The 11741-nt window shown below is 40.8% G+C and overlaps 1 protein-coding gene across 6 annotated transcripts in view; it reads left to right on the top strand.

Annotated features, from left to right (window-relative positions):
* The first annotated feature begins 428 nt into the window (after positions 1-428).
* The window catches only part of BICD1 (BICD cargo adaptor 1), a 220966-nt gene continuing 209653 nt past the window's right edge, over positions 429-11741 (top strand). For 4 of the 6 annotated variants that reach the window (XM_057557152.1, XM_057557150.1, XM_007175669.3 and 1 more), the window contains exon 1: positions 429-1617. In XM_057557152.1, the coding sequence (XP_057413135.1) occupies positions 1405-1617 (213 nt within the window). In that variant the 5' untranslated portion in view covers positions 429-1404. Of the gene's footprint in view, positions 1618-4216; positions 4505-11741 lie in introns of those variants that run through there. The other 2 variants (XM_057557151.1, XR_009009761.1) reach the window with 2 other exon arrangements.

Below are 11741 nucleotides of genomic sequence, written 5' to 3'. Positions count from 1 at the left end.
CTGTTAGGATGGGAGAAATTGCATGTACCATACTTCGAAGAAAGCTTAGCACGTGGGCTCCAGAACTATTAGCTCTTATTATTTTAAGAATATTTATTGTAGGGTACTGTTGATACTGTATAGAGGGAATTTCATGCAGTTTTCCTTTATTGAAGAATCCGTAGAGTAGAACTACTGGGGCAAGAAATAATTGTACCCAGAGGCTTCTGGGTGCATGCATTATAGAGATCTTTTTCTGAGTAGTGATGTTGTGATAAGCTGGGCACAGAAAGCTTGGGGGAGGGCAAGCAATCTTTAGCAAAGACCGTCCTGTAATAAGGTTATTTGGAGAGAGCGTGAGGTGAACCAGGCCATGTAGGGAAAGGAAGGGAGAGATGGGAAGAGGAAGGAGGCGGAAAGGGCGGAAGCGGGAGCGTTGGGCGGGGGCGTCTGGAAGGCTTTGGAAGCACAGCGTTTGGGTGCAGAAGGCCAGGGAAGGATGCCGCGAGCCCAGGGGGTGAGAAGGAGGATGCGCGGGCCCCTAGCGCGTTAGTTACTGTTTGCTTCTCTTTGAGTAAGGCGCCGATTCCAGGCAGCTTCCTGAGCTTGGGCTCACGTCGCAGTGAGAGAGCCGGGCGCCTAAGCCATTCTCCGGGGCCTCGACGCCCACCCGGCCAAAGCCCTGGGAGGAACTCCTGCCGGCGGCGAGCCGGGCGTGCCGGGCCAGGCCTGGTTGGGGGTCCCTCCCCGCGCGCGGGGCCCCTCCCCGCGCGCGTCCGGCCAACTCGGCATCGGTCCCGCGCACCCGCGGTGCCGCCCGGCGGGAGGCGCCTCCGGAGGTTTCCGTCTGGTCCTTCCCCCTCCCCCCGCGCCGACTCCGTCCGCCTCCCCGCCCCCCGTTCGGAGCCCCGGCCAGGCGCGGAGGGAGGGAGAGGGCCGGCGCTGCATCATTCCACACCCGCTGCAGCGCGGCCGGAGGGAGCAGGTGGAGCGGGCGGGCGCGGCGAGCCGGAGCGCGGGGCCCGAGGAGACTGCAGTGACGCTGCCCGTAGACATGGCGGCCGTGCGTCTCTGAATAAGCAGAATCGGAGCCCCTCGCCGCCTCCGGCCGCCGCAGCCTGGCCATGCCGCACGGCTGTTGACCGCACGCAGGGGCCGGCCCGGAGGACACATGCCGCAGCAGCTGCCGCCTCGCCCCTGATCCTCTCCCCTGCATTCTCCATGTTGCGTTTCTCGCCGGTTTCTCGGGCGCTGTAGCCGCGGCTGCCGGAGGGGCAACCAGGGCATTGCTCTGCTCGTACATCCAGCCACACGTTTCTTTTCCATTTTCATCCTTCCCTCCTTAGTTCCTTTTCCCTTCCCCCGCCTGCTTTGCATCCATCTCCCCCACCCCGTTACCCGCTCCTGCCTCTATCCGCCGGGGCTATGGCCGCGGAAGAGGTATTGCAGACTGTGGACCATTATAAGACCGAGATAGAGAGGCTGACCAAGGAGCTCACGGAGACGACCCACGAGAAGATCCAGGCGGCCGAGTACGGGCTGGTGGTACTGGAAGAGAAGCTGACCCTCAAACAGCAGTATGACGAGCTGGAGGCTGAGTATGACAGCCTCAGACAGGAGCTGGAGCAGCTGAAAGAGGTGAGTTGCCTGTCACCTCTTCCCTGCTCGGCCCGGTCCCCCTCCCTCAACTCCCACTCATCATTTATAAAGAAGTCGGAAAGGATGCTATTGAAAGGACTGTTTCTTCGTCTTAGAGCTCTTTGTAGATAAGAGAAGATTGAAAGAGTCCATTGTTTTACCCCCAAGAGAGGCATTGCCCAGGAAATGAATGTATAAGCTGGAATTTGGGAGGCGATGGCTGTTCAGGCTGTGCGGGAGGGAGATTCCTAAGAGTCCTCAAGCCTCAGCACTCTAAGGCGATATTCAGCTGGGTTGGAATGCATAAATCAAACTTCTCAAAACAGCTGTTAAATCACGTCCAGGTTTCAGTAACAATCCCATAATCCACAAAGTCGATGAGTGGGTTTGTGTTGAGGACCCACGGTTTCAGGTTGTAGAACCTATGGTACCTCAGCCTTCTGCTGAACATAACCACTCCTTGATGAGATTGGGAACTGTTATTAGGAGAACTCCTTGCCAATCCCGTTTGACAAAGACTTGAGCCATCTTCATTCTCCTTGTCTTTAGTTATTCTTGTCATCGGGCAGCAGGAGAAAAACAACTCTACTGCTGGGTGTTGCTGCTGCCTTGATTTCACCTCTGAGTGAGGGTGGGCCATGCCCAAAGTCTTATAAGATCACCCTGAACAGGAAAAATTTAATTCCCCTACAAATGGTGTGAAAGAATGGTATATATCAGATGCGTGGGTAGCCGTGCATTTCACGTAAGACTCTTCTGTTTGAAATGACTGTATGTATAAAACCAGAATGTCACAAATGGGCCATGTATATATAACACTTGTCCTCTTTAATCTTTTGGTATTTGGCTTCTTTTAAAGACTGGCTAATGTATTAGAAGAAAATAAGTAGTGAATATCAAAAATTTAGAAGAATATACATATTGTTGAAGGAACTTAGTCTCTTTTACCCAGTTCCTGGGGTACTATGGGTAGCATAAATGTAAATGTACACACCGCTTTTCTATGTGGCATGTCTTTATTTTTAGGTGCATATTGGCATTTAAAAATGTTATTTCTAATTTGCTATATAATGTTAATCAAACACGTTTTTATTCTTATAATGTACTCAAACAGTTTTTCAAGGGGTGTCTTGTTTTGTGTTATTATATTTAAAAAACATGATTTATGACAGATCTAATCAATTTGCCTTCTAATTTAGTACATAATATGGTAAGCATTTATAGTTTCAGGTATGTCTTATTTTTATTCTGATGCCTAGATGCCAAAAAATAAACATATGGTAAAAACCCCAACTAGAAATCTGATTTTTTGTGCGTTAGGCTGTACATTTCTAGTTCATTTTGTTGTTGTTGTTGTTTTGTTTTGTTTTGTTTTACCATGTACACGTCTATTAACTACAGCTGGACTTAATGGTATTTTCCAACTTAGATTAGGTCTTAAGCTGATATGTTTAAATTCAGTGATGCTAAACCTTGTGAAGTCAGGAAGGTGATGGTAATTTTCAGAGATGTTTTGATGTTGTCTACACTTATCAACACTGCTTTACCAAGACAGGGAAGTGCAAACCCGGCAGTGTTAGCTACCACCTCCTTGATAAAGGTGGTAGACGTAATTTAATGAAATTAACTATAACTATAACTGTTAACCTGCCTTCCTGCTTGATTCAAATAACCCTACAAGGGTTTTTCTGTGTCATTGTATTCATCGTGCATAGTAAACCTTAATGCAATTGTCTTTTGCCTTTACTAGACCATGAGCTCTTAAGGCAAGGAATCTGTCTTAATTTATATTGCATCCAAAGTCTTTAACACAAAGCCCAGCACATAGTGAGCATACAATAAGTATTTTATGAAAGAATAAATTTATACTGGAAGAAGATATACTTTATTAAGCATTCACTAGTCCATATTAGTTAGTGTCGGAGAAAGACTAAGAAAATTGAGAAGTATAGGAAGTGCTTAGTATGAAACACTACCTGTACTACTTTCATCAGCAGTAATAGGAAAAATGACAAAAAGTATTTCATAAGAATAGTGTAACAGTGTTTTCTTAATAGAGAATAATGCAAATACCAATTATAATTTTTTTCTATAAAACAGTGAGGTATATTTTGTTCTGTACAGCAGGAGGTTAATAAAAGTTTATCAGGATTATTTTCACCAAATGATACTTGTTTACATATGTATTTTGAGTTGCATTTAGCATAAATATAATTTAATTTTATGTTCCCAATGAACTGGCTTATACAATTATATAAAAATGTATTTAAGGTAATAAAAAATCATTATATTGATTATTTGATAGTGAGACCTGTGATTTTGATCCTTTAAACATGATGTATACTTTAGTTGGGAGTATTATTTAAATGAGCTAAATCAGTCTCAGTAATGTTTCCTGTTTGAAAAGTAAATCCAAAATAATTGTGCAAACTAAGATATTGCAGTGATGATATCATATAGAAGCCATTTTTGGAAAACGCGTTTTGTTAGTGCTCTGATTTTTCAAAAGGAAGTTTTGTTCATTTGCAGGTATATATAGGAAATGATGTTCTTGCTCTATACTGTAAAACCAAGTATAAAATCTTTGGTTTATTTCCAGGCTGTTTCAACAGATATGATTCATTTAAAAGTAATTGGACCAGTTTATGGGAATGTCAACAGAAAAATACTGTGCTAAGTGCAAGCTGGACGTTAGTAATTTGCAGTGTCGCGACACGGCTCAGTCTTTAAGGTCATGTTGTTTTCAAGAGGCAGCCCCCAGCAATGCTGCTGCCCCCCTTCCCAGGCTGTATACAGCTCTGACAATAATGCAGGTGAGCAGTATTGCTGAAGATGTGTAGAATCAAGATGATGAATTCATTAATTTTTTTCTAGTTATTTTCTTCCCTAAGCCTGGATTGCTCTTTGGCTTGGCCTCGTATCATTAGGGCTCTGCCCTGTGCCTGCATGACTACTGTAATTCTGAAAGAACACACTTGGAAGGAAAGTACTAATGATGTGAAAAGAATGACTTCTGACATCATCATAATGTTCTCCTTTTCATTATCTTTGGGGAACTGGACAAAGCACATGTCCACTAGAATACTTAATCAAGGCTTTATGATTTCATGAATAATGCTTGCTTTTTAGTGGCCTGGGGGACACCCATGCCCAGTTATGTTCAGGGCCTGGCTAATTGTATGTTTGGGATGTGTGTTAATCAACACTGTGCCTGTCACCCAGGCCAAAATAGTGTTTGAAGAAGAGTCATGGCTCTACAATAATTTGAAACTTAAACATTCATTAAAAAAAAAACAAAACCTAGAATTTAAGGTTTTTGTTTTGTTTTGTTTTTTTGCTTTAAAAATGTTTTAAATTTAAAATGTAGGAAAGTTTTAAAAGATCCCCTTAGAAAGAAATGATTCAGCATTCCTGGTAACATTTTAGAAAACATGTCCATGTGACAACTTTAGAAAAGTTTTGCAGCTGGGTTACAGTGGACTGTCTACTAAGAATCTTCAACTCATTTTCTTGCTCATTTTCTCAACCTGTCACTGAGGATAGACACCAGCTGCTGAGGAAGCACTTTGTGGACACAGAGCAGCTTTTCCTCTTAGAGCCAACTTGATGCTTTTTCAGGACTATAGTTAAATCATTCAAGAAATAAATACTGAACTTACATACTTTTAGAGATTGTCACATTAGGGACCTGACAAAAGCCATTTAACTACCTGAATTCATCTTTAAACAGAACTAATTTTTTTCCTCTTAGGCTTAGAAAGCTTGTTAGTTTCTCTTCTCTTTGTAAATTCTAAATCATAAAATCATATGGGGAAAAAAACCCCATATTTCTTTTCCAGTCTATGAATAAACATAGAGAAAGTTAATATTGAATTTATTTATCTAAGCTAGTATTTTTATCTCTTGTTGTTTTTAAAGAAGACATGTGACATGTTATACTTATCACATTTATTATCAAATTAATTAAAACATCTAAAGTATATGGACATATACTTTTGAAAAGTGTTTATAAGCAACTCAACAAACAAACATAATCACTTTAATTATATTTTTTTTGGACCCAGTTTCTCTAACTTGTACCATTTTTCCTTTTTATTTCAACTCAAGATTTCATCCCTGACAAAGTTATTTCTCAGATACCATTTAGCAAGATTTTATAATCTCTCATCACATTCATCATATTTGCATGAACATGTACAGCAGCCATGGTTTGAAGATTTTTTTCAGAATTTCATGTTTACAAATATTCTTCCCTATCTTCCCCATAAATACACTTGTACTTTATGGATATTGCATTCCAAATTTGAAAATATGATATTTAACTTGCATGTTGAAATATATAGAAAAGACTTTCTTACACCTAAGATTTTACCTGTAAACATGGCTTTGAAGGAGAGAAAGGCATGAAGAGGTGCATAGTCTGACTGTGTACCTAATTCATTATGCTAGACTTCCCTGGCTCTCCAGTGATGAAGACTCTGTGCTCCCAAATGCAGGGGACACAGGTTTGATCCCTGGTCGGGGAAGATCCCGCATGCCGCATGGCATGGCCAAAAAAAAAAAAATACAAAAAAAAAATCATTATGCTAAAGGAGAAGTAGCAGGAGATGAAATTGGGAAAGTGGCAGTGGCCATATTTTGTCTTGGGGATGGGGAACCATTAAAAGGAAATGAAAGGAAACAATAACTGTGTTTGGTGCCTTACATTTTATCTCATTTAATCTTCAGAGTAACTCAGAGGCTTATTGCCTTTTTTTACAGATAAGAAAATAGTTAAAGTAATAAAGCATTGAACTATGTATACAGCCCCATTTAGGACTAGGCACTTTGCATGCCTTATCTGTAATTCTTATAGCAATCCTTTTACAAGGTAGATATGGCTTGCATCATACAGAAGAGAAAACTTGGTCTTAGAGAGGCTATGGGTCCTTCTCAAGCCCACAAAGCTAAGTGGTGAAACCTGGTTCAGGAAGAAGCCCACTTTCTTTGCACCTTACTACCCCGAGATGCTCAAACACCTCAGTCAACATGCAGTTTAGAAGGTCATGGTATTGGTCGTAGAGGGTGGATTGGAGCTGTGCAGGGGCAGTAGGGGTAGTGAGGGGAGGACAAACCTGAGGGCTGTTTAGGAGGTGTAGGGTGCAACGTGGTGTTGGATGTGACTGGGTGTGGAATGTGAGGAAGAGAGTAGATTTGAGAATATCAGGATGGATTAGAAGGTGGCTCCATTCACAAAGGAAGGTTCTAGGGGGAAAGAGCAGTTTCAGAGGGTAAAGTTGATGCCTGAGTTATATGAGTTTTTTAAGTTCATGTTTTCTTTTTAGGGGAGGCATAAGTTGCATGATAAAATACTCAACTCTAAGTTTAATAAAACAAGTGAATAAATTGTGCAATTGGTTGTCATTTTATTCAAACCTAATTTCCAGAATATGGAATATATGAACAGTTTAATGATGTTTTCACAGTTAGTTTGATTGCATTCTTTTTTTTTTTTAATTTTTATTTATTTATTTATTTATTTTTGGCTCTGTTGGGTTTTCGTTGCTGTGCGCGGGCTTTCTCTAGTTGTGGTGAGCAGGGGCTACTCTTCCTTGTGGTGCGCAGGCTTCTCATTGCGGTGACTTCTCTTGTTGCGGAGCATGGGCTCTAGGTGTGTGGGCTTCAGTAGTTGTGGCACGCAGGCTCAGTAGTTGTGGCTCGAGGGCTCTAGATTGCAGGCTCAGTAGCTGTGACGCACGGGCTTAGTTGCTCCGTGGCATGTGGGATCTTCCCGGACCGGGGCTTGAACCCATGTCCCCTGCATTGGCAGGCGGATTCTTAACCACTGCGCCACCAGGGAAGCCCGTTTGCATTCTAAATTAAGAGATGTATAAACTCATAAACAATGGGCAAGAAGCTGGCCTGGCACAGTGAGGAAAACCAGCCCTTGCAGACCTCTAGGGTTAGGGGTGCTGGGAGCAACAGCACTTACCCCCCACTGACTGATACTTGAGAGTACATTAGCACTTTTACCTTTCTTTTTTTGGCCACAAGGGTTTGATTGCTCTTTAAAAATTACCGCTGTGTAATTATGACAATTTGTGGCAACAATCCCAGTTGGATAAAAGCATAGACAAATAAATAGTTTCCCCTTCCTCTCCTCCCAGTTCTGTCTCTATTGCTAATACTTTGGTGAGTATTCTCTTATACTTGTTTTAAATAACTTTAAACATATGAATCCATATGCAGGCTTCTTTGTTGTTCTTATTCTTTAGTTTTTATAAAAATGGACCCATGCCGTACGTATTACTCTGTAACGTGACATTTTTTACTTAATAGTATATCCTTTCAAAATGCAGATATTTCTAGGACAGGGCTGTATTTTTAAGGCACTGGCGTTTCAAGTGTGAAGCAAATGGGACTAATTAGGGAAGAAAACCAGAGAGCCTCAGGGAGTGTGGTGGGCACTGGAGACTGTGAGGGGTTGGGAGGTGGCCCAGGGTCTGCCCTCAGGATAGCTTGGGTGGCCCTGTGAGAGAGAAAGCTAGTGTAGGTGTGTGTGAAGGAAACTGATGGGATTTGTTTGGTTGCCCCATGGCAGGCCTGTGATATACCAAGGGAAAAGATGGGAAGTTTTATGGGTGAACGAGCAACGATTTTGATTCCTTGTCTACTTGGCTGGTGTTGGACCTACGTGGACACCATAATAGGTGGCTGGTTTCCAGGGCCGGCAAGAGCTGGTCCTGCAGTGTGTCCACATCCTGTCCATGCTGGGTCTTGGGGAGAAGCCAGGATGATGCAGGCAGTTGGGCCTCATTACGTTAGCCCATCTTTGCCCTGTGACAGTTGAGGTTTTTTGTTTTTAACTTTTCATAAAAAATTATTTTTATTATTATACTATTTTGGTTGTAATTGTAAAGATAATTTACTTTTACTGAAGACAATGAAGTACACAAAGGTATGAAGAAAATTAAAACCACCCATAATTTTTATTAGTCCAATATTTTTAATCTGCATTGTCAACTATTTTACATTATATACCAATCAGAATTTTTTTTTCTTTTTTTTTTTTTTGCTTTAGATTGTCTATTACTTATTTTTTTTTTTTAAAACACAGCCTTGATCAGAGGCATGTCCATTACTTCTTGTTCTGTTTCATTTATTCATTGAAAAGTTTTTCTGAGTGGCTACTATGTTGACACTGTGCTGCTTGCTGAAGATAAAAGGTTGAGCAAGACAGACAAAATGGAGCTGCCTGAAGGGAGCTTATGGGGAGATAGTCAGCAAGCACACACGCACGTCAGATGTGAGAAATGCCGTGAGTGAAGAGATGGGGGCTGGCTGGGGAAAGCATGATCAGGAAAAGCCTCTCCCAGGAGGTGACGTTTGATTCCAGACCTGAATGATGAGAACGAGCCAGTCATGTGGAGATTGAGGGAAGTGATTTTTTAGGAAGAGGGACAAGTACAAAGATTGTGGAACTCTGTTGGTAGTTGTTAGGGGAAATGGTGGGTGACCATGCCCTGTAAAAATAGCCATTCATATAAAGAAGATGTGGTACAATGGACTACTACTCAGCTATAAAAAAGAATGAAATTTTGCTGTTTGCAACAACATGGATGGACCTGAAGGGTATTATGCTTAGTGAAATAAGTCAGACAGAGAAAGACAGATACTGAATGTTATCATTTATATGTGGAATCTAAAAAATAAAATAAATGAATGTATCAAAACAGAAACAGACTCACAGGTATAGAGTACAAACTAGTGGTTACTAGTGGAGAGAAAGAAGTGGGGAGGGGCTAGACAGGGATAGGGATTAAGAAGTACAAACTACTATGCATAAAAAAAATAAGCTACAAGAATATATTGTACAGCACAGGGAATATAGGCAATATTTTATAATAACTTTAAATGGAGTATAATCTATAAAAGTTTTGAATCACTATGTTATACACCTGAGAACTAATATAATATTGTAAATCAATTATACCTTAATAAAAAAAATGAAAATTAAAAAAAAATCACCATTCGTTTGAGAAATGACCATCCATAAAGTAGTGTATTGCCTTTAGATTCTTCAAATGAGATTTTGGAACTCGACATCAGAAGTATTTGTGCAGAGCCTAGATCCCCCTGAGGTCTTCTTTTTGAAGAGGTGACTTTCAATACAGATTACTCATTAGGATCAGCTGGGTGATTTATAAAAATACTGCTGCCTGGACCCCACCCTGAGACAGTTCAATCAGTCTTTGGAGGTGGAGAGGGGCTTCAGTATATTAACCCCACTCCCCTCATAGGTGCAGCCAGGGCTGAGAGCCTCTCCTAGAAACTTCCAACTCTAGGAGTAAATGACTCTATAGGAATAGAAGTGTTTGGTAAGAAAAGCTGGGAAGTCATGAGCCATGAGGTATGTAAACCTCAATGGCACAGTCTTTGTACTTCTCTGTTTTCTATAAACGAAGACACTGGGAAAGCCTTTCAGAAAACCAACAAATGTCATCAAAAACTTAACTATGTTAAAACATAAAATAGATAGCTAGTGGGAAGCAGCCACATAGCACAGGGAGATCTGCTCGGTGCTTTGTGACCACCTAGAGGGGTGGAATAGGGAGGGTGGGAGGGAGGGAGATGCAAGAGGGAAGAGGTATGGGGCTATATGTATATGTATAACTGATTCACTTTGTTATAAAGCAGAAACTAACACACCATTGTAAAGCAATTATACTCCAATAAAGATGTTAAAACAAACAAACAAAAAAACTTAACTATGTTAGACAATTAAGATGCATGCTAAAAGTGTATATGTTTTGATCCTTCAGGGTTGTTTGAAGTTTCCTTTAAAAGTTATTTGTCTCCTTTGTTGTGTCTGTTTTGTTGCTCTATTCTGTTTGCAGTTGTTTATGCCAGCTTTACAAATTCATAAGTAGAATATTAGAAAAGAATTGCTTTGATGGATTGATTTTTAACTTCTGGGGTTATTTTCACTTGTTCTTTTGGTTATACATGCTTACTGTTTTCAAATATTATTTTACGGAGAAAAAGCACTACACTAAAATGTAGTATTTATCTGCTGTGTTTCTATCTTTATATTTAGAAATGAAAAAAAGAAACCTGTTTACATTTATGGGAAGTACACAGTAACAGTAGCAATTTCCTTAAGAATGTTTTGTTGCACAGTTTGGTGTGGGTCTGTAAATAGAAGGTTCAGAATGATGGGTCTTTGTTTGTCTCCGGCATACTGCAGACTGATGTGGAATCAAATGCCACTGCTGAAGAGCTCTTAGCCATCAACTTTTGAAATTGAAAGAGGTTTATATTATAACATGAATGTGCTTTGTTGATAAGCCTCACTGATTGCCATTCTCTAGATAGTTTTAGGAGATTTTTTGAAGTTGACCTCCATGTGAGGTAATTAGATGGAGACAGGGTAAGTTTAATCTTGTACATGGCTTCTTTTGATGAGCTGAAGGTACTACCATCTTACAGATTATTTTTTTGGCATACATGGCCATTTTCCCTCCTTTAAATCATAATCTGACATTCTTTCTGCTAATGCGGGTATGTGTGCAGAGCCTTTAAGCTCAAAACCTCAAGGAAATATAATTAGGAAGAAAAAGCAACCACTAGAGGGAGAGAAAAAGGGATATAACACACTTGAAAACTAATTATAAATGCTTTTAAATTGTTGGCCCTTTGGATTATATTTTTAAGTTGATAAATGTTCTTAGTGTTGGTGATTCACAATTAATTATGGTTTAATGATCTCATTCTAATTATCTGAACAACAATAACCCCTTTTATTAATATTTTAAAATAATTTAGAACTAGGACCCTTTTTAAAAGAAATTTATTTATTTATTTTGGTTGCGCTGGGTCTTAGTTGCGGAAGGCGGGCTCCTTAGTTGCGGAAGGCGGGCTCCTTAGTTGAGGCTCGAGGGCTCCTTAGTGTGGCTTGCCGGCTCCTTTAGTTGTGACACATGTGCTCCTTAGTTGTGGCATGTGTGTGAGATCTAGTTCCCTGACCAGGAATCGAACCTGCGTGCCCTGCATTGGAAGGCGGATTCTTAATCACTGTGCATTCTTATCCTTTTTTAAGAGAGTTCTCAGGTCTTCTTAATCACTGCAGTTATTTCCAATCAAGT

The sequence above is a fragment of the Balaenoptera acutorostrata genome, chromosome 11 (genome assembly GCF_949987535.1).
Source record: "Balaenoptera acutorostrata chromosome 11, mBalAcu1.1, whole genome shotgun sequence".
Lineage (NCBI taxonomy): Eukaryota > Metazoa > Chordata > Mammalia > Artiodactyla > Balaenopteridae > Balaenoptera > Balaenoptera acutorostrata.
The sequence above is the reverse complement of the archived record's forward strand: the minus strand, read 5'-3'. Positions and strand labels throughout refer to the sequence as shown.